General features: G+C 45.8%; 1 protein-coding gene and 1 long non-coding RNA gene across 7 annotated transcripts in view; one reads left to right on the top strand and one right to left on the bottom strand.

The window, feature by feature from the left end:
* Nucleotides 1-6974: 6974 nt before the first annotated feature.
* LOC140610808 (uncharacterized) lies at nucleotides 6975-7901 on the bottom strand. The gene is made up of 2 exons (XR_012012313.1): nucleotides 7766-7901; nucleotides 6975-7464 (listed from the first exon to the last, which is right to left on the bottom strand). It is a non-coding gene; the product is annotated as an uncharacterized lncRNA (long non-coding RNA).
* Nucleotides 7902-8108: 207 nt separating this feature from the next.
* The window catches only part of ILF3 (interleukin enhancer binding factor 3), a 32289-nt gene continuing 14069 nt past the window's right edge, over nucleotides 8109-26328 (top strand). For all 6 annotated transcript variants that reach the window (XM_072787255.1, XM_072787253.1, XM_072787254.1 and 3 more), the window contains exons 1-6: nucleotides 8109-8394; nucleotides 20627-20725; nucleotides 21112-21341; nucleotides 21494-21671; nucleotides 24336-24483; nucleotides 25908-25999. In XM_072787255.1, coding sequence (XP_072643356.1) covers nucleotides 20723-20725; nucleotides 21112-21341; nucleotides 21494-21671; nucleotides 24336-24483; nucleotides 25908-25999 — 651 coding nt within the window. In that variant the 5' untranslated portion in view covers nucleotides 8109-8394; nucleotides 20627-20722. The remainder of the gene's footprint in view (nucleotides 8395-20626; nucleotides 20726-21111; nucleotides 21342-21493; nucleotides 21672-24335; nucleotides 24484-25907; nucleotides 26000-26328) is intronic.

Below are 26328 nucleotides of genomic sequence, written 5' to 3'. Positions count from 1 at the left end.
AAGCACTGTCAACCTCAGGGACTTTGTACTGGCTGTTCCCTCTGCCTGGAAGGCTCATCTCCCAGCAACCAGCTTGGCCTCAGTCCCTTGGCTCCCCCGGAACTTCCCTGTGCACTGCTCGACTTAGAATTGCACCTGCCCCAGCCCCACATCACCACCTCGCTTTATTTTTGTTCATTGCACTCGCCACTACTTTGCTTGTTATTTATCACCTGCCTCCCCAGCTAGGTTGGCTCCATGCAGGCAGGGCCACGGGATGGTTTGTTCACTGTATCCCCAGCAGCAGCTCCTGGCCGCATAGCTTCAAGGCCAGCTCCTCCCACCCTCCAGATGGTATCACCACCAGGCTATACCCAAGCTCTTTTCTGCTTGGTTGGCGGGCATTCATTTCTGTGGTTTGCAACTCTGTGGGGGTACAGATTCAGAATACTTGATGTGGGCAGGCCAATGGGAGGGAGACCGCTGCCCTATCCGCAAGGAGACATGCAGGCACAAGTGTGCTGGCTAGTTACAGGCTGGAAGAAAACAAAGTGGCTCAGGCAACTAACAGACCGAAAAGATAGTCTTCCAGTTCTGTCAAGTTCTGTAACAGTTAAAAATGTAGACTTAAATGATCACAGTATACCTTCATTGAAAAAAATGGTGGCTTAAAAGAAAAAAAAAAAGTGGCTTAAGGGAAATGGGGAGTTCCTATTTGGCTCCTGTCCATGGGGTCGGACTGATTTGGGCACAATGGGGGCGAGGTGTGGTGGGTGACCTATTCATGCACTTACTTGCTGAGGGCTCCAAGCCATGGTGAAATAGAACCATGTTCCCTACTCTCTAACAAGGGAGACAAATAATAACTATGTTACAGGTGATGATAGACACTTTGAAGAAAAATAAAGCAGCTGGAGCAGAGAGCTAGAAGTGAGAGAGGGAGCTCTGAATACCTGAGGGAAGAGAGCATTTCAGGCAGAGGATATGGCCAGTGCAAAGACGGAGGTGACAGGATGCTTGAATGAATGAAGGTGTGAAAAGACACATCAAAGTGTATATCCCACACTCTCACCCACCCAGCCCAGCGGCCTGAAGACCTTTTCTTTCTCAGATGACTGGAGGTAAGTCCCAAAGCTGCCTATTCTTTGGCCATCTTTTATTTTACTTATTCATATATATACATATAATTTTATTTATTTATTTATTTATTCATTCATTCATTCATTCATTCATTCTTGAGAGACAGACAGGCAGAGACAGGCAGAGGGAAAAGCAGGCTCCTCGAAGGAAGCCCGATAAGGGACTCGATCCCCAAACTGGGATCATGCCCTGAGCCAAAGACAGACGCTCAACCCCTGGGCCACCCAGGTGTTCCTCTTTGGCCATCTCTGTCCCAGTTATTGGACCAGGAAAGAAGAGAGGGTTCTGATCGGCCAGATCCAAGGCAGAGGCTTGGCTGTTGGAAATACCGTGGGGAAGTGGTGGCTACCCAAGGGAAGCCTTGGTTCTAACAACAAAGAGGGAAGGGAGACCCAGCAGGCCAAAGCCACAGGTAGCTAGCCACTCTGAGAGATGAGAGCAAGAACCAGGACACCAGGAATTTCAGGCCAAGAGGGCCCTGGCAGGTGAAGATGATGAACTCCAGGTGATTGGGGTCCTATATACACTTGGCCCGTATGTCAACATCCCTGTGTGGCCATGCCAATTTTTCTCCCCATGTTTTCTTTTCTTTTTTTTTTTTTTTTTAAGATTTATTTATTACGAGAGAGAGAGAGAGAGAGAGAGAGAGAGAGAGAGAGGGGCAGAGACACAGGAGGAGGGAGAAGCAGGAAGCAGGCTCCATGCTGGGAGCCCGACGTGGAACTCGATCCCGGGACTCCAGGATCGCACCCTGGACCAAAGGCAGGCGCCAAACCGCCGAGCCACCCAGGGATCCCCTCTCCCCCATTCTTTTCTTTTTCTTTTCTTTTCTTTTCTTTCTTTCTTTCTCTTTCTTTCTTTCTTTTCTTTCATTCATTCATTCATTTATTTATTTTTCTCCCCATGCTTTAATGTCCTAGGGCTCAAACTGATGTGGTCATGACTTGGCTTCACTTTGACTACATCTTGTTATTTTATTTATTTATTTATTTATTTATTTATTTATTTATTTATTTTAATCTTGTTCTTTTTTTTTATTTTATTTATGATAGAGAGAGAGAAGCAGAGACACAGGCAGAGGGAGAAGCAGGCTCCATCCCAGGAGCCCGACGTGGGATTCGATCCCGGGTCTCCAGGATCGCGCCCTGGGCCAAAGGCAGGCGCTAAACCGCTGCGCCACCCAGGGATCCCCTAATCTTGTTTTTTTTTTTTTTAATCTTGTTCTTTTATTTTTTTTTATAATTTTTTTTAAAATTTTTATTTATTTATGATAGTCACAGAGGGAGAGAGAGAGAGAGGCAGAGACACAGGCAGAGGGAGAAGCAGGCTCCATGCACCGGGAGCCTGATGTGGGATTCGATCCTGGGTCTCCAGGATCGCGCCCTAGGCCGAAGGCAGGCGCCAAACCGCTGCGCCACCTAGGGATCCCTAATCTTGTTCTTTTAATTTAAAATATTGTTGGTGCGCCTGGGTGGCTCAGTTGGCCGAGCATCCAACTCTTGGTTTTAGCTCAGATCATGATCTCACAGTAGTGAGACGGAGCCCTGCATTCAACTCCTGCATGGCAGAAGCCTACTTGGGATTCTCTCTTCCTCCACTCCTCCCCCTGCCCACACGTGCATGCACTTGCACCCTCAAATATATTTATAAAATTAAATTTAGAGAGACCACACGAGCATGAGTGGAGTGGGGGGCAGAGGGAGAGAGAGAGAAGCAGGCTCTCCATTGAGCAAAGAGCCTGATGTGGGGCTCAATCCCAGGACCTCGAGATCAAGACCTGAGCTGAAGGAAGATACTTAACAGACTGATCCACTCAGGTGCCCCATAAATAAAATCTTTTAAAAAACATATCGCTGTAGGGATGCCTGGGTGGCTCAGCGGTTGAGTGGCTGCCTTTGGCTCAGGGCATGATCCCACAGTTCTGGGATTGAGCCCTGCATCGGGCTCCCTGCACGGAGCCTGCTTCTCCCTCTGCCTCTCTGTGTATCTCGTGAATAAATAAAATCTTAAAAATAAAAAAAAACAACATCACTGTAAAATACACATAAAAATGACCACCCAAATCATTTTTTAAGTATACAGCTCAGTGGCATTTACATTATTCACACTTTTGTACACACATTACCACCTCCATTTTTCAGAACTATTTCTTCTTCCCAAACAAAAACTGTCCCCATTAAACACAAACAACTCCTCTGGAAGGCACCCACCATTCTACTTCCTGCCTCCACACATCTCTTCTAGAGACTTTGTACGAGTGGTTATATACAGTAGTTAGCCTTCTGTGTCTGGCTTACTTAACATCCTCTAGGTTCATCCATGTTATAGCATATGTCAGAATGTCTTTCTCTTTTTAAGTTGAATAATATTTAAGATTCCGTTGTCTGCATATGTCACAATTTGTTTATGCATTCATCCATCGGCAGGCACTTGGGTTACTTCCACCTTTTGGCTATTGTGAATCATGCTGCTATAATAAACCGGAATGTGCAAATATGTTGAGTCCCTTTCATTTCTGGTGGGCATATACTCAGGAGTGGAACTGCTGGATATGTTCAGTTTATTTTTATTTTTTTTAATTTTAATATCTTTTTTTTTTTTTTTTTATGATAGTCACAGAGAGAGAGAGAGGCAGAGACACAGGCAGAGGGAGAAGCAGGCTCCATGCACTGGGAGCCTGATGTGGGATTTGATCCCGGGTCTCCAGGATCGCGCCCTGGGCCAAAGGCAGGCGCCAAACCGCTGCGCCACCCAGGGATCCCTATTTTTTTTTTAATTTTATTATTATTTTTTTTTATTTATGATAGTCACACAGAGAGAGAGAGAGAGAGAGAGGCAGAGACACAGGCAGAGGGAGAAGCAGGGTCCGTGCACCGGGAGCCCGAGTGGGATTTGATCCCGGGTCTCCAGGATCGCGCCCTGGGCCAAAGGCAGGCGCCAAACCGCTGCGCCACCCAGGGATCCCTGTTCAGTTTAAATTTGGGAGAAAACACCATGTTTTCTTGCTCCATCTTTTATTTTTTAAAATATTTTATTTTTATTTTTCATGAGAGACACACAGAGAGAGGCAGAGACCCAGGCAGAGGGAGGAGCAGGCTCCATGCACGGAACCTGATGCAGGACTTGATCCCAGGTCTCCAGGATCACGCCCTGGGCCGAAGGTGGCGCTAAACTTCTGAGCCACCCTGACTGCCCTCTTGTTCCATCTTTTAGATGAACTTTCTTCCTTGTTGGTTTCATTCTGTCAAGTATACTCCCTGCTCCTCCTCCACCACCACCACACTTGCTATTTTCTGGCTTTAGTATTAGAAAAACAAGGGCTTCTCTTGCCCCAAAGTCCCCCCTGGCCTGAGGCTCACTGGCTCGATTTTGGTCACTTGCTTCTAAGCCAATCACTTTGGCCAACCCATGGGCCTAGTTTTGGAGTATGACAGCAGGGCCTTGTCAACTGAACTACAGATTTGGAGATCCCTGGGTGGCTCAGTGGTTTAGTGCCTGCCTTCAGCCCAGGGCGTGTGATCTTGGGAGTTCCAGGATCAAGTCCTGCATTGGGCTCCCTGCATGGGGCCTGCTTCTCCCTCTGCCTGTCTCTCATGAATAAATAAAATCTTAAACAAAACAAAACAAAACCAAAAACTACAAATTGAGCAAGAAAAAGGGGAAGATCCCCAAAGCACTGTGGTCAACCCATGTCCCCTCCACTGAAAGTGGAGGAAAGCAACATGTATGCATCAAAAAGGACTCAAAAGGGAAAGATCCTCAGTGTGATTGGGGGTGGGGGGGCTCAAGTGGGAGAAATCTCTGAAGAGGAGGAAGGCAAGGAATGGAGAGCATGTTCATGAGAACACTAAAGTCTCTGATGAAGACAAAACTTGTCTAGGCAGAGGAAACACAGCCAGATGACAGGGCATGTCAGTCTGGGCAGGGAAGTCAGAGAATGGTTGTTAATACGTAGTGGTGGAAAGGCAAGGGCAGTAATCAAAAGCTGTGGATGAGGGATCCCTGGGTGGCGCAGTGGTTTAGCGCCTGCTTTTGGCCCAGGGCGTGATCCTGGAGACCCGGGATCGAATCCCACGTCGGGCTCCCGGTGTATGGAGCCTGCTTCTCCCTCTGCCTATGTCTCTGCCTCTCTCTCTCTCTGTGACTATCATAAAGAAATAAAAATTAAAAAAAATTTTCTTGAAAAAAAAAAAAAGCTGTGGATGAAGGGACAAGAGAGGTAGGTGGCATCTTGGGGCTTCAATCTTGCAAGGTGACCAAGGACAGAACACAGACAAGGAGCAGGATGGATGCAGCTTGTCAGAAGACTGGGCTCAAAACCTCTTATCCTGCCACTCCTGGTGGGTGGGGTTGGGGTAGCTAGAACAGAACATACTTAAAAAAAAAAAAAAAAAGACTAATTATTAGAGAGAGAACAAGTGCATGTATATGCATGAATGGGGGGAGGAGCAGATAAAATTTTCAAGCGGACTCCCTGTGGAGCATGGAGCCCTGACTCTGGCCTTGATCTAAGTGAAACCACGAGTGGGATACCTGACTGTACCATCCAGGCGCCCCCAGAATGTACTTAAGGGAGTCTGGTTTCCTTGACGCTTCAAGCTGCTCTTACTACAAAATCCAGGTTGGATGAGCCACCAGTCCAACAGGTCACAATCAGAACCACATCAGCTTATCAGCTTCCCTGGCACTCATTCCATGCAAGCCTTGAGACTGAAAAACTCTCTAAATCTTTCCTGGACTCCTCTGTGAACATTTTAGTTTGATTTTAAAGTGTTTGCTTTAAAAAAAAAAATGTTTGCTTATAACCATGATCCTTTTTACCCCTGTGTTTGCGGCCTCCGTTTTACCCCTGTGTTTACCCCAAACAAGTTCTTCAAAAATCTAATCTTCGGCCACTCCCAAGAACCGGCTAGACTTGGGAGTCAGAAAACTAGAAACCTTCCTTGTTCTGCCACTTGGTAGCGCTGTTAGCTTAGTCAAATTGCACTTCGCTGAGCCTGTTCCTTGAGTGTCCATAATTGGTCTCTACCTTGTTTTTTTTTTTTTTTTTTTTTAAAGATTTTATTTATTCATGAGAGAGAGAGAGAGAGAGAGAGACGCAGAAACAGGCATAGAGAAAAGCAGGCTCCATGCAGGGAGCCCAATGTGAGACTCCATCCCAAGTCTCCAGGATCACGCCCTGGGCCAAAGGCAGGCGCTCAACCGCTGAGCCACCCAGGCGGCCCTGGTCTCTACCTTGTTTTTTTTTTTTCCTCTACCTCATTAAAGTCAGTTATCACTCTCCTTGTCAGGGGGACCTGGAACAATCCAAACTTTCACCAATTTTACCTGAATACATGGGTCATTAAATTTACCAAAACTTTCTTCAGCTTCAAGCTCTATTTAGGAAAAATGTCCAAGTGTGTGTGCGGGGGGAGCAAGATGCAGATTATCTACCATTTGTGTGAAAATCAGCAAAAAAGAAAAAAAAAGCACGTCTCTGTGAATAAAACATCGTTGTAGAGATAAGCAAAAAAATCCAACACTGGCTGCCAAGGAGGAGGAAATTGATTTTGTCCTCTCAGACTCTTGCACATTTAACATTTTGTATCAGGTGAACACGTTAAATGTTCAAAATTGCAAATAAAACGTAAATAGAAAAGAAAACCGGTAGATATAGTATGCATCCATTTCTGTAACTATATTTTTACATCTTACCTTTTTAATAAGTTACCATTGAGGCATTTATTCCGCACACAGAATTGTGCTAAGAGCTTTATTTTTTTTTTTTTTTTTTTTTTTTTTTTTTTTTTTTTTTTTGTGCTAAGAGCTTTAAAGAAAAATCGTCACCATTTTCTAAGTAAGGAAACGGAGACTCAGAGACGTGGGCTTGTTTTGGTCACACCGGGGGAACTCAAACCTAGAGCAGATACTGGGTCTTGCATCCTTAACAAAGGAGCTTACGTCCCTACGTTTTCGCCAGGAAAATCCATCACTACGCCGAAAGCCTTGAACGACTTCTCACTTTCAGGAAGGAAACCTTTTAATTCCTCGTTCCGAGTCCCGGCAGTTTCTGAACAACAGCCTCGCTCATGACAACGTGCCTAATAAAGACGTCTATCAAGCGCCAGCTTGATTCTGATACTGGAAGGGAGCGTGGCTTACTTTAGGCACAAATCGTTCTGTACATCGGGGATCTCACGAAACGCCCGGGAGTACTCAACAATGGGCTGGAAAAAGAGAAGGCGCTCGGTCCCCGGTGGCTTTATTCAACCACGCCGACTGTGGTTGGCCGAGCGTGTGACTCGCAGATCCGGCTCTCACAGGCAGGATATGAATCCTCCAACTGGGCCTCAGCTTCTCCACCTGTCAAAGAGAGACTAAACGATCCCGAGCAGCTCGGCTCTGCCCTTCGGAGGCCCAGCCCGGCAAGACGACCGGACCCTACACTGGGGGTTGGTGGGACCTAAGAACTGGAGCGCTCACCAGCGCCGATCCCGGGGCAGCAACAAGAGCTGTCCCGCCGCTGCTGACACCTGCACCTCGGGTCTCCTCGGCCTCTAGCAAGAAATGCAAGGAGAGGGGACGAAGCTCTGCCAGGAAACCTCGGACATAGGACGAACCTCCCCGAACAAGACCGTAATCCGGCCGCTAATAGGACACTCACGTGCCAGGCTCTCTGAGCCGTTTCCGCCAACGTACACAGGAGCGACCGGCGTAAGATGGCAGCCGCGCAGGCGCACAGATTCGCAGCTGGGGAGACTCCGCCCCTCGACCCGAATCACGTGGCTACACCGCTCAAAACCGCCATTGAAAAAAAAGAGCGGCGAAGAAGTCACATGACACAGCCTACCAATACAACAAAGGGAAGCGCCAAAGTCCTTGTCACGTGGCCAAGGAAGGCTGTGCAATGGCCACTGTCACATGATCAGGGCCTCGAAGAGATAAACGTTTCGACCCCACGTGACCAGGAACGCAACGGTTGCACTCCGGCCACGTGACTGAAGCCCACCTTATCTCTTTTCGTCGCTCCCTCCCTCCCCGGCTGGGCCTGCGTCAAGCGGCAACGCGGCGGCAGGGGGCGGGGCTCCAACCGATCACGTGGCCCGCACCTCCCCGGCGCGCGCCCGCCCGCCAGCTCGCCCCCGGCCCCGGCTCCTCCTCCTCCTCTTCTCGCCATTGCAGTTGGACTCAGCAGCCCGGTGCGCACCGCGTGGCTTTTGGGGGGAGACCCCGGCGGGCTGTGGAAGGAGGGCGGCGGCGGCGGTTGCGGTCGGGGAAGGGAACGCCGACAAGGTAAGCGTCAATGTGGCGGCGGCCGGGCCCGCTCCCGCCTCTGCCCCTCCCCCCGCCAGTCCTCCCACTCAGCGCGGGCCGGACTGAGGGGTCTCGATGACAAGGCCTGAGGCGCCCCACGCTTCCCGCCTACGGCCGGTTCTCTCGCTTCAGCGCTTGGTTCATTTCTCCTTCGCCAGGCTCGCTCCCGCGCTCGGCCGTTACTCTCCCCCATTGTGCCGAGGAAACAAAATGGCGGCGGCGGCGGCGAGGGCCCGGTGCGCGCGCATCCGCCCCCCCTCCTCGCGGCCCCTCGGCCGGCAGCGGCGCCTCGCGCGGGGGGTGCGCGCGCACCGGGCCCCCGGCCGCCGAATCCCCCGGGCCCGGCTTTGTCTGTTGCGGCGCCCCGCGCGCACGCGCGCACGTGCTGGGAGCACACACCCCCCTTGGCCGGTAGCATCCTGGCCGGCGCGGATGGGGCGACCCCCTCCTCGTTCCTTTCCAGTCTTTGTCCCAGTCCCCGTCCCGGCTTCCAGGAGAGTCCCAGGTTCTCGAGGCGGGAAACGTCGCTGCCTTTGTCCTTACATGGCATGGAGACGCGGACCTCCTCCCTGAAACCCCATTCCCACGCTGATTGCACAGGAGGCCTTTGTCGGTGCATGGGGTTCCCAAATCAGTAGTCAGCCAGGCCTCCCCCAGATCAGGACTCCTTTTGGCGGAGGGTTTAAGCTTTCCGTTTCTTTAGTTCAGGTGTTTCATTGATGATGAATTTTCACCAGAATGCTTAAGATTTGCATCTTTCCTCAAAATGGTGATCTGGTCCGATATGTAGATAAGCCAAAACTTGCAGGATTGTGACCAAAACGTGAGAGATTAAAAAGGTTTTCTACTTTATTTCCTCATATACTTGAGTGAGTGACTGAGTTGAAGTTTTGCCCCAGTTAATCCTGCGCCTGGATGAATTATCTGGGATGTACAGTGATCTGCGTGCCCTCCCCCAGTTAATTTGGGCAGATAAGCCATCTCTTCTCAGTATTTCCAAAATTGGTTGATCCGTTACTTGGGATTCTGCTGACGGGACCTGATGGAAGTAAGGAAGTGTCAGTTTCCCTGAGAATTCTTCCTTTTCTGGACTCAGGTATTTCATTGATTTTGAATCTTTTTGGTTGCTTAGGATTCTGTCTTTAAAGTGAGTGGCCTCGTGGCATATTTGGGTTCACCAGGAAAACTTAAGGTGCCACCCAGAGTTGCGACTCAAATTTAGGGCTTCAGACTCTGTTTTTCTCGGATACTTGGGGCTGGGAATATCTGCGGATTGCTCACACTGCTGCCACTACGCTTTGTGGTGTGATGCTTTGTGTGTGGTCTCGTGGGATGTAGGTAACAGCAGCCAGTCAGGCTGTGAATGAAGTGTGGCAACCAGAAGCTCATTAATAGCTGGAAAGGGGGGAAAACAAGCCCCTCGTACTGGCAGGTGCTACTGTCCCTAACTGTGGGGGTCTTTGCCCCTGAGCTGTTTGTTGGCCATGTGAGTAGATCTTGGTCTCTGGATTTGTGAATGGAATCTCTGCAGGCCCTAGTGTTTGGAGTTGATTGGAGGCTGGCAGTTATTGCCAGGCTTGTTGGCCTTGCCAGCACCCGGTGCAGTATATCAGAGTTTCCCTACTCCTAGAGCTTGGGCAGGCCTAGGAATCACACTTTCTGGGGCAGAGTGGTGCCTAATCGCTTACAGTTTTTGTTGTTGTTTGTTTTTGGTTTTGTTTTGTTTGTTTGTTTGTTTTTGCTTGAACTTGTCTAGTGCCTGTAGGCAAATATTCCTTTCTTTAGCCCCTTCTAATATATTTTAGAGGGTGGTTGTATTTGGGTTTTTGTTTTGAGGCCCGTATTAGGGGGAGTGAGGAATCTAAGGCTGTTTCTAGTTTTCTTAAATTTTTCCTGTCAACTACATTGTCAAGAGTGGCTGCAATATTTTGATGTCCTTTATTTGGTGCTCATTTTCATGTTCTCTGCTTAAGTCCCCCCCAGGTGGGGACACTGGAAGCAATGATGAAGAAAGCTTTCTGTAAGTCTATAAGCCTCTTCCCTGGGTAAGAAGTAGGCTTGTCAGTCTGTAGGTTTCAGCAAGATGTGGGGCTTGGAAATGTTCTTCTGAAAGAGGCTTTACAAGTTTTCTTTGGGGGTCGCCTGGGTGGCTCAGTTGGTTGGGCATCTGCCTTCGGCTCAGGGAGGCTCACGTCTTGTTCCCAGGACCTTGAGTTTGAGCCCCAAGTCTGGCTCCCTGCTGGGCGGGGAGCCTGTTTCTTTTTTCCTGTCTCTCTGCTGCTCCCCTTCCTTGTGTGCATTCTCTCAAATAAATAAAATCTTAAAAAAGTGTTCTTCAGGCTGCATCAACTCCCACTTATTTACCTCATCCTCTTCCCCAATTCCTCCTAGTGTCACCTTTTATGGCCCAGAGGAATAATTCCCTTTCCAGGAAGCTTGGGTTTCTACTTCCTTGGATTTGCCCTTCGGTTACATCTTGTCATTAAGTTGATTGACCTTGTGCAGTTTTGAAAGATGTGTAGACATCACCATCTAGTATTAAATGCATGTATGTCTTACAAAAGGGTGACATCAAAGGGGTGATTGAACCTTCGTGAGAATTAGGATTTTCTAGGCTACATATAATATATTGGATGCTTCTTATCTTAGCCAAGTCCTGGGAGAAAAAGATTTGATTTCTCTTCCCAGCGAAGGGGGTTTGAAATTAAAGGCCAATAGTGGTTTGACAGCAGTCTACACATAGTGAAGCAGGTTGGGGCCCCTAAAGGGAGGAGATTCCTTCAGATTCCTGCTGCTCCAACACTTGTCAGTTTTGTCTGAAACAACCAGCTTCCCTCTCTGCTCTATTATTTAGGGTAAGTTGATGCTGATTTTGTGGTGCTTATTAGCAGCATTAACGAAATAATGGTGAAATCAAGGTGGACAGGTGTTTGTTAGGGAGCCTTGTCTGTGTTCTAACTTTTAAACATTATTTCTCACCATTTTATGCTTTGTTAAATCCCTTTTGATATTTTCCCAAGGTTGTTCTTTAAAGGTGATTCTGTTATAAATTGTAATTGGAAATTCAGAAGTGACTTTTAACTTCTGCAATTTTCAGGTGTCTCGAGAAAGTGATGTCCAGCTGAAATTTAATATTTTTTCTTTTCTCATTGAATATTAATGGGATGAAGAAATTGAAAATGTAACCCCTATTTTTTCAAGATTTATTTATTCACAAGAGACACAGAGAGAGGCAGAGATACAGGCAGAGGGAGAAGCAGGCTCCTCACAGGGAGTCCAATGTGGAACTCGATCCTGTATTCTGGAATCCCACCCTGAGCCGAAGGCAGATGCTCAACTGCTGAGCCACCCAGGCGTCCCAGTAGCCTGTAGTTTAAACAAGAAAATGAGTTTACTGTCCAAGGGCCATTTTCTTGTTTGCCATATGTGATCACTGAAGATCATTTATTTACAAAGCTGAGTATGCATCCTTTTAGAGTATATAAATGTGCTCCAAATTATTTTATAATCTTAGGTGATTAGTGAGAAGTGGTGCTATTGGTATTTGAGATCCATTGTAATTTTCTTGATCGTTCTGACCAGCTCTCTTTTTAAATATTTTTTTTCAAAGATTTTATTTATTTATTTATTTGTTCATGAGAGATAGAGAGAGAGAGGCAGAGACACAGGTAGAGGGGAGAAGCAGGCTCCATGCAGGGAGCCCAATGTGGGACTCGATCCTGGGACCCCAGGATAATGCCCTGAGCTGAAGGCAGAGGCTCAACCGCTGAGCCACCCAGGCGCCCCTCTTTTTAAATATTTTTATTAGGGTTGTGGTTCAAGCTTAGTCTTACTGGGATATAATCTTACAGGCCACTTGCTTTTCTGCTGCTTCCTTTGGACTACTATTCTCTCATCTGACTGAGTCTGTTTTTATAGAATAAAATGTTGCAAGTTAGATTTGCTTTTCCATGGTACATTTAGATTTTTTGCAGGTTAATAATTCTTGCTATGTATTCATAATTCAGAAAAGCAGTCCAAATATCAACAATGTGGAAATAACTAACCTAGCCCCATGGCTTATAGCAACCCTTAATAAACATTTGTCCTACGGGTGACCTGTGCAGAAGCCCCACGGGAAGCGTTAGTGGCTGCCTGGTGAGGGCTCACCAGTGACCGCAGCAGCGCAGAGCAGATGTGGTAGCTAACAGGAGTGGAGAGAAGGTGAACTGAGTTGATTTTGGTGAAGTTAATTTGTGTTTTAAAATCTCAGTTCCAGGGATCCCTGGGTGGCGCAGCGGTTTGGCGCCTGCCTTTGGCCCAGGGCGTGATCCTGGAGACCTAGGATCGAATCCCACGTCGGGCTCCCGGTGCATGGAGCCTGCTTCTCCCTCCGCCTGTGTCTCTGCCTCTCTCTCTCTCGATCTCTATGTGTGACTATCATGAATAAAAAAAAAAATTAAAAAAAAATAAAATCTCAGTTCTGGAAAAACGCTTTGGGGGGAGGGTTTCTTAGAAAACTAAATAGGCAACCACCCTATGACCCAGCATTTTCACTTTTGGGCATTTATCCCAAAGAAATGAGTCTTTAGGTTTACATAAAAGTATATACACAAATGTTCATAGTAGTTTTATTCTTGATAGCCAGGAGTTGGAAGCCAAGCAGAAGTCTTTTTTTTTTTTTTTTCAAGCAGAAGTCTTGAAGCAGGTGAATGGTTAGACTATTGTGCTAACATACTTCGGAGCAGTCAAAATGAGCAAATTTTCAATACACTACTGGAATTAATCTCGAGACAGTTATGTTGCATGAAACAAGCCAATACTGAAAGATTACATTCTTGGAGTGCCAAAATTATAGGAATGGTAAATAGATTAGTGGTTGGTAGGGTTAAGCATGTGGGGAGTGGTGGAAGGGTAGTGTGGCCAATCAACGGGGAACAGGAGAGATCTTTGTGGGGATGGCAGTGGTCTGTGTATCCATGTCTGTGTTGTGGTTAGGATATTGTACTATATAGTTTGCAAGATGTTACCATTAGGGGAAACTGGTTAGAGAGGACATACAGTTACCTCAAAATAAAAAGTTTTGTTTAGGGCAGCCCTGGTGGCTCAGCGGTTTAGCACCTGCCTTCAGCCTAGGGCCTGATCCTGGAGACCCGGGATCGAGTCCCATGTCGGGCTCCCTGAATGGAGCCTGCTTCTCCTTCTGCCTGTGTCTCTGCCTGTCTTTCTCTCTCTCTCTCTCTCTCTGTGTGTCTCTCATGAATAAATAAAATCTTTAAAAAAAAAATAAAAAAAGAAAAAGTTTTATTTAAAAGAAGGCCACCAGGGGCAGCCCAGGTGGCTCAGCAGTTTACCGCTTGCCTTTGGCCCGGGGCGTGATCCTGGAGTCCCTGGAGTCCCGGGATCGAGTCCTACGTCGGGCTCCCTGCATGGAGCCTGCTTTTCCTTCTGCCTGTGTCTCTGCCTCTCTCTCTCTCTCTCTCATGAATAAATAAATAAAATCTTAAAAAAAAAATAAAAGAAGGCCACCATAGGGAGATGGATGGGGGATGGGGTACCTGGGGGATGGGCATTAATGAGGACACATGATGAGCCCTGGGTGTTACATGCAACTGATGAATCACTGAACTCTGTCTCTGAAACTAGTAATACACTGTATGTCATTTGAATTAAAATAAAATTTAAAAAACTCTAAAAGAGCCCTTACCCACTAAAATAATTCACAGTTGTGAATTTGCATACATAATCCACATTCTTTGAGAGGTGGTCATTTTTCTTTTTAATTGGCAGTGGGGGTGGGGGATGCTTTTGGGAGAAGTGAACAAATTGCACGCCAAGTTTAAAAAAAACAATCTGGGGCACCTGGGTGGCTTAGGCAATTAAGTGTCTGACTTTTTTTTTTTTAAGATTTTATTTATTTATTCATGAGAGACACACAGAAAGAGAGAGGCAGAGACAAAGGCAGAGGGAGAAGCAGGCTCCATGCAGGGATCGATCCCGGGACTCCAGGATCACGCCCTGGGCTGAAGGCAGGTGCCAAACCACTGAGCCACCCAGGGATCCCCTCACAGGCAGATTTTCAAGCATTTTTATTGGTTCATCCAAGAGTTGTTGAAATTCCTCCTTTTATATATTGCGTTTGAGATTTTATGGTTGATAAAGCATCTTTCCACAGAGTCCTCTTTTATCCTTACTATTTGCAATTCTCAGGCATAGCTAGTGTTTTCCGTCTCCTGATTGACCCAGCTCTGAACAGGTAGGTAATTTGCTAGAGGGTCCCACAGTTCCTAGGTTGGACAGCCCTGGTGGGCGCAAGCCAGAGGCTTTTGTCTTCCAAGATCCATAAATGCTCTCCTGTACCAGTGGGCCTGGAGTCCTGGGTCTCACACACCAGTGGGAGTTCCAGAAGCATTTGGGGGAAAAACATGTATTTGTCACTTTATTCAGTAAAGAACACATGTAAATTAATTAGCGTACACCATCTTGGATTTTATAATTTCTCAGAGTGGCATCCATAACCAGATTTTAGATTGGCATCTTCTGACTGGATTGGTTTGTTTAAAAAAAATTTTTTTTAAATATTTTATTTATTCACGAGAGACACAGGCAGAGGGAGAACAGGCTCCACGCAGGGAGCCCGACTTGGGACTGGATCACGCCCTGGGCTGAAGGTGGCGCTAAACCACTGAGCCACCCGGGCTGCCTTGCTTTGTTAAAATTACTTTTCATGTGTCTTTGATGATGTTGATCTATAAAAGTTTGTAGAGTCACTAGAGAGGAACACGTGTATCACTTTGTATCACACTGCAGAGATAGGGAAGCCAGGAGTGGGGTTTGGATCCTTGTACATTTCAAAGCCTAATTGATTCAGTCTCTTTGGTGAGCATCTGCTTCAGGGCAGTTCCCCAGAGTTGCTGGAATAGAGGTAGGATTTTGTGAAATAACCTGGAAGGGGTGGTATCTACTCTGGAAGATAGGCAGAGCCATACTTGTTAAGATGTTTCCACTACACCTGTTCATTGACTCTACAAATGTTTGTTGATTCACCCATGCTGACTTGGGCATGTTTCTTTTCCAAAAGTGCCATGTATGTCATTCTAATTAGCAAGAGGTCAGAAAGGTGGTCATCACGCTATAAGGAATAGGTTTTTGTGGCTAAGCTTTGTAACTGCATTCTGGGAGTGGGCTGGATTCGAGAAGAAAGAAACCTGATCCCTGTTAGAATATCCCCAGCCATGGGGCACCTGGGTGGCTCAGTGGTTGAGTTGTCAGCCTTTGGCTTGGGTTGTGATCCTAGGGTCCTGGGATTGAGTCCCACATCGAGCTCCGTGCAGGGAACCTGCTTCTCCCTCTGGCTATGCCTCTGCTTCTCTCCTTGTGTCTCTTATGAATGAATAAAATCTTAAAAAAAAAAAAAATCCTCAGCCACACAAAGTTAATGTTTAAAATTCTGATTCTTCACACTCCAGTTGTTCCTGCTTCGGTTTCTTTTCAGAGAAGCCAGGCTGGTAAAAATCAGGCTTCCTTGTGCCCTGCTTTTGAATCATAAAGGTAGTTGCAGGAGCAGCTTCTGTTTAAAGTTTGATTGGCAGGGGTCAATAGGTGTTGAAGTGTGAAGTGTTGCCTATAGGTAGGTGGGTGTTGTAGGCTTCTTGCCAACAGGGTTCTTTGCTAAAAATCTTGAAAAGGTTTCTGCCTGCCCAGAAGACCCTTGTCTGTTAATAGATGGATTTCCTGATATTCAAGACCAGAGCAGCTGGCTTCTGAAAAACTGGCTTGGATGACAGATCTGGGTTCACATAAAGACAACAAGGCCAGATTTGTTGGCCTGCAAAGGAGCATTGTCTCTGGTTTTTCAACATTTGTTTTAGTTCAGATAATTTATGTTCATACTCACATCACCACGAAGGCCTGGCCTAAGGGAGGAAGGCCCCAAGGGTGAAGTTCCCCAGTTGGGAACAAGGTCTGGTGGTCAGGGGCAGTCATAGCTCAGTGACTCTCTTCAGGGGTACCTTCTGGGGCCTGTCTCTTGGAGCAGAGGGAGAGCACGTGCCTCAGCTGGCTGCAGCAGAGGCACACCCACATCGGGAGTTTTAAGAGTGGAGGCAGCAGATGGAAAACCTACATGCAGGACAGTCACTGAATGCAGGTGCATTTGGGGGTGTATTTGTGTCCTTGAGGTACTTCTGATAGGCTGGGGTTTTCTGATAGGATCTTTTTACCCATTGGTAGAAGAGTGATTTTTCTGCTCCCAGTTTGTCTTAGTCAGGTGGTATTCGTTCTTAGTAGAGATTCCCACGTGAACTAACTATAGGTGGACTTCAGTCCCTTTTAACATTTTCAGAGTAGGGAGTTGGAATATGGACCTCTCCGGTAGTAGCAAATTAGGGTTTGGGATTTTTATTAAGTATCCTTATGGGCTCAAGCTTTTTTTTTTTTTTTAATTTTTTTTTTTTAAATTTATTTGTGATAGTCACAGAGAGAGAGAGGCAGAGACACAGGCAGAGGGAGAAGCAGGCTCCATGCACCGGGAGCCTGATGTGGGACTCGATTCCGGGTCTCCAGGATCGTGCCCTGGGCCAAAGGCAGGCGCCAAACCGCTGTGCCACCCAGGGATCCCGGGCTCAAGCTTTTATAGAAATGTAATGTGCTGAATCAGTTTTGGTTATATATTCAGAATACGTTAGGGACGCCTGGGTGCCTCAGTGGTTGGGCATCTGCCTTCAGCTTAGGGAGTGGTCCCAGGATTGAGTCCCATATTGGGCTCCTTGCAGGGATCCTGCTTCTCCCTCTGCCTGTGTTTCTGCCTCCCTCTCTGTCTCTCATGAACGAATAAATAAAATCTTAAGAAAAAAGAATGTTATTATGAAAAATTTCAAACATACATTAAAGGTGACACAATTTTATGGTGAACAGCTACCTGTAGATAGAGTCTTGGTTCTGCCATTGACATTTGACTTTTTTTCTCATCCATCTTTCCATCTGTTCTGGTCATCCTTCAGTCCACATTGATTGATTGATGTATGCACTTATTGAACATCTCCGACATATAATCCATCTTATTCTTACACGTTTCAAAGTAGCAGAAAGTTGCAGTCTTCCGTCTAAATGTTGGCTAGAGTCCAGCATTTATTTACAGTTCTTTTTTTCTTTAAAAATAATGCACAAAAAATAAAAATAAATAAAATAAAAGTAATGCACACATCTTGAGTATACCATTCAACTAGGTTTTTTTTTTTTTTTTTTTTTAAGATTTATTTATTTATTCATTCAGAGAGAGCGAAGAGAGGGGCAGAGACACAGGCAGAGGGAGAAGCAGGCTCCCTGCAGGAAGCCCGATATGGGACTCGATCCTGGGTCTCCAGGATCACGCCCCGGGCTGCAGGCGGCGCTAAACCGCTGTGTCATCGGGGCTGCCCCCATTCAACTAGTTTTGACCACTGCATGCACCCAACCCCTACCAAGATGTACTACCACTTGAAAAGCACTGTTCCTGGGTGTTCCTGCCACACCACTGTCCAAGGCAACTACTGAGCAGTTTTGGCTTTTTTAGAACTTCGTATAGATGATAGCTTCTTATTATTACTATTACTATTATTAATTTTTTATTTTTTTTGTATTCCGTTGCTCCAAATGTAGCCAGTGGAATTCTTTACAGGTCAACTCCTTGTTCCTTTGGACCACCTGCATTAGTGTGAGCACTTTCTTGCTTTCTGAACTGCAAATGACTGGGCTCAAACAGTTCTGAGGTGAGGTGCCGAATCAACCATTTCTCTGGGGAGCTCTTTTTAGTAAGTTAGACATTATCAGTCCTGTAAAACCTGGAAAGTCTTAGCCACCTGAAACCTTGGTTTAAGCTCTTTTGTTTTTAAAGTCCTTCTGTTTGATGTCTGTTGCAGAGGAGTATAGCATGAAGAGATGGTAAGTGTGACATTAAACATTGGTTCCTGGCATCTTGTTGGGCTTGGAAGGAAGATATTTCTTCTTCTTTTGTGCCAGGTAACTGTGTCCACAGGGACAAGGCACTTATCTGGCATGTCTTTCACCATCCCAGCGGCCAGCCCAGGTCTTGGTGTGGAGAAGAACATGCTAAATCCTTGCCGATTAAATAAATACAGTTTTTTTTTTTTTTTAAATAAATACAGTTTTAAACATCAGCCTTCTTTATCAGATTGATGAGGTTCCAGCATAGATGTGGCTAGGAGTGGTGGCTGTTTAACATTGCCGTCTCACCATCAGACTATGATTTCTTGATGGTATGCTTCTCTGTTTAGAGCTAGGCATCTGATCGTTGGTTAAATTTTTAGATGGCACTAATTGGGTGCACTTTTGTTAGGACTATGTAAGTACATTCTGCAATTAAGTTAAAAACCGTAATGGCAGTTTTCAGACCTCGCAAGTGAATGCTAACATTACCATCTCCCAGCTTCAACAGCTATCAGTACTTTGCCATTTTGTTTTATATTTGCCCACATCTTCACTGCCTGTCTTTGGAGTATTTTAGAGCAAATACCAAGCAGGTACTTTGAACTGTAAATTTATCTTAAATACGTACCTAGCAGGTAAAGCATTTTTTTTGAACACAGCTTTGATAACATATGTTCCTAACTGAATGAATGGTAAGTTATTCACATAGGACGCACTTTGTATCGTCACTCATCACTTACCGCACACCCCCCCCCCGCCCATGGCAGCCTGGCAAGTGGAGATCTTGTTGGTAGAAGTTGGTGCCATTTTGAAGGACTGTGGGATTTGTGCTGCATGCTTTCCATAGGTTGACTTGTTTAACTTTCACTGCTCGTGCAAAGGTAGAGGGGCCACATCCATGTTGCAGGTGTAGAAGGAAGCTTCAGGGCCACGTGGCTAGTGGCTGGGCATGCAGAGATTCCAGTCCAGTTATGTATGGAAGCTCCTACTTGGCGGTGACCGAGTGGTTTATCAAGGGCATAGTGAACAGCCAAACTCAGAGCCTGGTCGCCACTCCTCTCCCCACTACCCCCAGCATAGCCTTTGACCCCTGCTTGTCCTCTTGTGTAGCTCTGCAGGAGCATCACCTCTTACTTCACCTTTCATTTTTATAGTTCTACTTTGAAACCTACAAATTTGGGACACCTGGGGGGCTCAGAGGTTGGGCGTCTACCTTTGACTAGGCGCCTGATCCCAGTTTGGGGATTGAGTCTCACATTGGACTCCCTGTGAGGAGCCTGCTTCTCTCTCTGCCTATGTCTCTGCCTCTCTCGTCTGTCATGAATGAATAAATAAAATCTTAAAAAAAAAAAAAAAAACCTACAGATTTGCAATTAGATTGTTAGGTAGTCCTGAAGCATTGTGGGAAATTCTTGTTTTGGCCTGGCATGTCCAAGTTTGTCTTTGAGGCGTGTGCCTTCCAGGTGAAGTCTGCTGCCCTGCCTAGAAACTAAGATTGAAGCAGCTGGCTGTTGCGTGGTTGGATGGCATGGGATAGGTGGATTTCATTAGTTTTGTATTATTGTGATGGATTTCTTTTTTGTTATTTACTCATTTGGAAGATTTTAGCGTGGACCAGACTGTTTGCACAGAGTAGGAATTGAGTAGGTTGTAGTCAGCATGTTATTTAGAGCCCAAGATGGTAATTACAGCTATGCTTGTCCTGAAGACTTCTGTTGTGCACTTGGGTTCTCAAGGCCTCTCTGAAATGGAGCCCATAGGTGTGGTCATGTGCTGTAGTATCCACCTGATGTTTCAGAAGGTTCTTGCATTTCTGGTTTATAGAAGCCTTTTGGGGTTCTTTCTCTCCTGCTTTCCTTCCATTTCTTCATTACTCAAAGACCAGAGCTCCTTCCCTCTCTTTGCCTTCTCCAAACACCAAGATTTTGCTGAACATTTGTGTTGTTACCATTTATTGGGGGCTCGATGATTTGTGTGTATGTATGTTTTGAGGCTTTTTTTGGGGGGTAAGAACTGGAATATTTTACATTAAAAAAATGAAAGAAGATGAAGTAGAAATCTGCTGAATGTGGGTGGGAATTCAGAGTTAGCTTCTAAAACCAGCTGTTTTCATTTTTAGGGGATTTTATAATTAGTTGCTTGTACCTTAGCTTAGCAGTGATTACTTGGAAATAAAAATGTGTCTTGCTGGGTTAACAGTGTCCCTTTGGATGGCTGCACCACTTTCATCTTACTAAGTATCTGGCTACTAAAATTCATCCATCTATGAAATATTTGAAACTAAAAAGATTTTCTGATCTTATAGATAGTTGAAGTATTGATAACATCAAGGAAATCTGTCACAATTTGAAAAGATAAGCAAACATTTGATTTCCAGACACTACAGAAAAAAGAAGTAAAAATGGTAAGTTTTTTTTTTACTCATACTTATTTCTTTATTCATAGTCAAAGATGCAGCATTTCTCCAAGGCATTTGATTCTCCTTTCATTAGACTTTTTGAATTATAAAATACTACTACATAGGGAAAGAGTTCAACTGCATATATATGCATATACACATATATAGATACATATAATTATGTAAAGTTAAGTGTGCCCCCTTTTGACTGCCTGGAGAATGAACTGCTGTTCCATCTGGTTGTCCTGCTTCTCAGACCTTCAGTAGTGGTCGTGTAGGTGGCTTACTTTGACATAAATGATAAGGCATAATTCTGAGTTGGGCAGCTTGAAAAAGAAGTGGAGGATCACTTGGTATCTTTGTGGTTTTTAAATGAGATTTTATATTTCTAGCGTCCGATGCGAATTTTTGTGAATGACGACCGCCACGTGATGGCAAAGCATTCTTCTGTTTATCCAACCCAAGAGGAACTGGAGGCAGTCCAGAACATGGTGTCCCACACAGAGAGGGCTCTCAAAGCTGTGTCTGACTGGATAGATGAACAAGAGAAAGGCAGCAGTGAGCACACTGAGTCGGAGAATGTGGACGTGCCCCCGGAGGATGAGACCAAAGAGGGGGCTGGGTAAGTTTGAGGTTTGGTGGGGGAGGGATCCTTCCTGGAGAGACTGGCCAGCATAGGCGTGAGTGTCTCCTTTTCTTCCCCAGCCTTCCAGGGCCTCTGGGTTCTAGTTGCATTGAATTCACTCACTGAGCATACTTTGGTCTGTCCCTCAGGGAGCAGAAGACTGAGCACATGACCAGAACCCTGCGGGGCGTGATGCGAGTTGGCCTTGTAGCAAAGGGCCTGCTGCTCAAGGGGGACTTGGATTTGGAGCTGGTGCTGCTATGTAAGGAGAAGCCCACGACTGCCCTCCTGGACAAGGTGGCTGACAACCTGGCCATCCAGCTCGCTGTGAGTGACTGTTTCCACCGGGTGGGGTTAGGTCATGCTTGTTGAGGATGCAGAACAGAGGAAGGCTCATTTGTCCTGTGCACGCTGCAAACCCACCTTGGCACGTGCTTTGCTTGTGCCTTATCCACAGGTAATGGGCAGGATGCTGCAGAGCTGCTAAGATTCTGTGGACAGGGCCTGAGTGACTCTGATGGGCCCAGATTCTCTTGTCAGCTGGGAAAGACTTGGTGCCCATGAGGTGCCAGACTATACTGTTCTAGGGTTGCAGCAGGCTAGAACTCTAAATCCACATACAGTTGGGTAGATGGGTTGGTGTATGGATGGTTGAATAGAAGGTACTATTATTAACTCTTCCTCCCTGATCCAAAACTGGACAGAAGAACTTTTTTTTTTTTTTTTTAGAAGAACTTTTTAAAAAGCAGCTTGTTTTGTTACAAAATAGTGTTGTATAAATAATAGCCTCTGATATTTTTTAAGAATTTACTACACCAGGACAGCCCCGGTGGCGCAGCGGTTTAGCGCTGCCTGCAGCCCGGAGCGTGATCCTGGAGACCCTGGATCGAGTCCCACATTAGGCTCTCTGTATGATACCTGCTTCTCCCTCTGCCTGTGTCTCTGCCTCTCTCTCTCTCTCTCTCTCTCTCTATGAATAAATAAATAAAATCTTAAAAAAAAAAAGAACTTACTACACCAGACTCTTGGCCAGGTGTGTTGTTTATATGTATATCGTTTCCTCCTCGAAACAACCCTTTGAGATAGGATCATATCGTCTCGGTCTTTTTATTCATCCATTCATTCATTCATTCATTCATGAGAGACAGAGAGAGGCAGAGACAGAGGCAGAGCAAGAAGCAAGAAGCAGGCTCCATGCAGGGAGCCCGATGTGGGGGACTCGATCCCGTGACCCCAGGATCATGCCCCAGGCCGAAGGCAGGCACTAAACTGCTGAACCACCTGGGGATCCCCACATCTCAGTATTTTAGAAGATGTGACTAGGGTGCAAGGAGCTGAGTTGTTGAACCCTGCACTCCTGGTTGTGAGTCCTGGGATTTTAGAACCTCCAATCATTACCACCATATGCTGCCTCCTTGGGACACATTTACCCTCCACGTTCACAGGATAAGCAAAAGAATAAAAAAAAGAAACTAAGAAATCGCATTCCTTAAGGGAAACACACTTCATTTTCACACGTAAACGTGGATTTTTTTTCCACATGGTGACTGATAATTTGAGATTTAGGATAGAGGTCAGAATTGAAATGTGGAGTTAATGCAGTATAGTAGATACTTCTGGAGAGCTATATTTCAGGTGAATGAAGCCCTAAACTTTGTTTTGGTGGTAATTTTTTACATTACTTTTAATCTATATTTATAAAAGGTATATTCATTGATGAAAGTTACTTTGTTGTAAATGTTTTTATTTTTTTTATTTTTTATTTTTTTAAATTTATTTATGATAGTCACAGAGAGAGAGAGAGAGGCAGAGACACAGGCAGAGGGAGAAGCAGGCTCCATGCACCGGGAGCCTGACGTGGGATTTGATCCCGGGTCTCCAGGATCGCGCCCTGGGCCAAAGGCAGGCGCCAAACCGCTGCGCCACCCAGGGATCCCGTTGTAAATGTTTTTAAAGGAAAGGCATTTTTTGTAAAAAGTCTTTAAAGGAAGATACAAATAAAGTGTATTTTTATTGAATCAGATTAGTGTTTTTTGACTAGGGCAATTTTGCCCCCCACAGAGGACCTTTGGCGATTTGGAGAGAGTTGATCTTGTGACAATGTGTGGGAGGGGGCTGCTGCTGATAACCACTAGGTAGGGGCTGGAAATGGCTGCTCGGTGTCCTCCAATACAGAGGTTAGCCCCACAGCCCAGGAATATATATAGCACTGAGGTGGAGAAACCCCGGTTTAGATATTTCAATGTGCATCTGCCCCTCCCTCAACGTGACTTTTCCTGTATTGTTTCCCCTAACAAAAATAAAATCGTAAGAGCATGAATTTTCTTCAAGGCATGTAACTAACAACAACAACAAAAAATGATGTAACTGGTACAAAGGAGAAAGCAGAAGCCAGGTGAACACCCTTTTATAGATACATGTGTTTGCAGCAAGTACTTGCATATTTTTGTATGCATTATGTGCTACACGTTATCTTACTATGCAGTTTTCTTGCCACATGGATGGCTGCTCATCTCCATATGGCAAATACCTGTGGTGGATGCTCACTCTGCTGGGTGTTATACTTTGCACATCATATCTGTGTAAGCCTCCTGCAGCCAGATGCTATGGATCTTGTCACGAAGTCCATTTTACAAATTAGAAACCAGCATCTTAATGAGATTAAATGACTTATCTAAAGTTACACGACTACCAAACAACAAAATGAAGATTCACACCCTTGTCTCCTTTTCCCAGACCCTGAAAATCTTACTGTTGCTTTGTAAAGCTCCCTATGAAAAATCGCTTTTCTGCGTAGTTAGGGACCCCCACTCTGGAGTACTCAGAAAACGGCAAGAGACTTGGCAAGAGGGAGGCACTGATCCCTAGATGAAGGCACCGCTGTTGTGTCACAACCCAAGAAGTTGACATGTGTGCTGTGGTAACCAGTGAAACAGCTGTAGATTGCCTATCTTGAGGAAGTGTGTTTGAAAGTTGCATTTTCTTTTGTAGGCTGTTACAGAAGACAAGTACGAAATACTCCAGTCTGTTGATGATGCTGCGATTGTGATAAAAAACACAAAAGAGCCTCCATTGTCCCTGACCATCCACCTGACATCCCCTGTTGTCAGAGAAGAAATGGAGAAAGTATTAGCCGGAGGTAGGGAGGCTGAGAAAAGCCAGCAGGACTTTGGAAACTCGGTGTTCCCTCGCCAGTCAAATGTGCTATTCAGTTTTAGACTGCTTTGATAAAAGGCCGTCGGTGTAGCTTTGGCCACGTACTCTGAGGTCACATCTCCCGTTCAGTTTCAGTACTTGGGAGTTTGCACTAAAAGTGAGTAGCACTTTTTTCGTAGAGGATTGCACCATTTTTGTTTTATCTTTAATCCTTGAATGTTTTCATCGGTGTTACACTTGGTTTTTCTGTTGAGCGTTCTCTGGCCTTGGAAAAGTATGTCCCTGGTGATTTTATGGCTTTTAAATTATGGAAGACAACCAGATGGTTTCTGCATGAACATCACATTGGAGTCGTGCAAACAGCTTGTGTTGCAGCAGAACCGAGGGCTGCTTCGCTTGTCCTCTTCCAGGGCTGCTTTTATCAGCTGCCATGATTGAAATGCAAAGAGCTGGTACAGAGTTTTGGATAAAGTTGTGAACAATTGTGTGATTTTTCAAACCAAAACCTCAGAAGCTTTTGCAATTGAAAGGCCACCAAGGGCCCCTCATGCCTTTCTTCTGTGCGGACGTTTTTTTAATCCGAGATCTCTTACCACAGAGTGAAGGTAACAGGCCTTATCCAAATCCCTGACACATGAGTGGCAGCAGTGACAGTGCTCCAGTTCTGCTGCAGCAGAGGCTCACACTTCGCGCCCTCGTTGCTATTCTTTGGTTACCTTTGGTTCCGATACCTGATTCCAATTATCGATTTAGGGACGCTGGACCTTTGACCAACAGGACTCTCTCTGTCAAGGGCTGGGGCTAGGGCAGTCCCGCCTGGTGGGCGGAGGTGGTCCCCTTTGCTGCAGATGCCTCAGGGGATGGCCGTTGTGGGAAGCAGAGAAGGGAGTTCATTTCCACTCCCCCCACCTATTTTGGGGTTTTTTGTTTCTATTTTTGGGGGGTTTTTGTTTTGATTTTTTGTTTGGTTTCGTTTTTGGTTTTGTTTTTGGGGTTTTTTTTTTGTTTTTGGTTTTGTTTTTTTTGTTTTTTGTTTTTGTTTTTTACTATTGAAATTTTTAGCATAGCTAATTTATTGGGAGATCATGGGGAGGAAGCAAGGTAATTGTCTATTAGAAGATAGGATCCACCTATCTGTCCCACTCCCCCATGGGATTATTCCTTCTAGAGTAACTTCCCACTTTTGCTTTTGTTTTTGTTTTTTTTTTGGAAGGGCCTCTGATTTTTACGATCTCCTCAAGGCAGAGTTAAACGCACTCTAGCTTCTCCTTCCCTGGTCTAGGGTGGAGATGACTTGAGATTCTGGGAGCCTCAGCTGCCCTTTAGGAAGCTGCCACATCCCCTTTCCACCTGACAGAAACCCCTTGGTCAAACTGTGCCTTGTCTTCTTATTCCATCCATGAATAGAAACGCTATCAGTCAACGACCCCCCGGACGTTCTGGACAGGCAGAAATGCCTTGCTGCCTTGGCGTCCCTCCGACACGCCAAGTGGTTCCAGGTTTGCATTTTGTTCTTCTATTTGTCTTTTGGTAGAGAATTCCTAAGTTTTAACTTGGCTAACTTTTACCATAAAGTTTCGGTAACGTTGAAGATCTCTGTGCTGAACTTAGCACCTGCAGGCGTGCAGCTGCTAACGGAGCGCGCATAGACAAATTTGACGTCCCCAAAGGAGGCTTGTGACTGAGTAGGTGGGCTGCTGCTGCTTTGTGCCAAGAGTAACATTGTTCTTGTCCACAACGGTGAAAGCGCTGCTGGCCACACACTTGATGGTCTTGAACGTTCACCGTTTACCCTTGACAAAGTAGCACCCTGAGACTTGTGTTTTTC

Source organism: Canis lupus, chromosome 19 (assembly GCF_048164855.1).
Source record: "Canis lupus baileyi chromosome 19, mCanLup2.hap1, whole genome shotgun sequence".
Taxonomy (NCBI): Eukaryota; Metazoa; Chordata; class Mammalia; order Carnivora; family Canidae; genus Canis; species Canis lupus.
The sequence above is the reverse complement of the archived record's forward strand: the minus strand, read 5'-3'. Positions and strand labels throughout refer to the sequence as shown.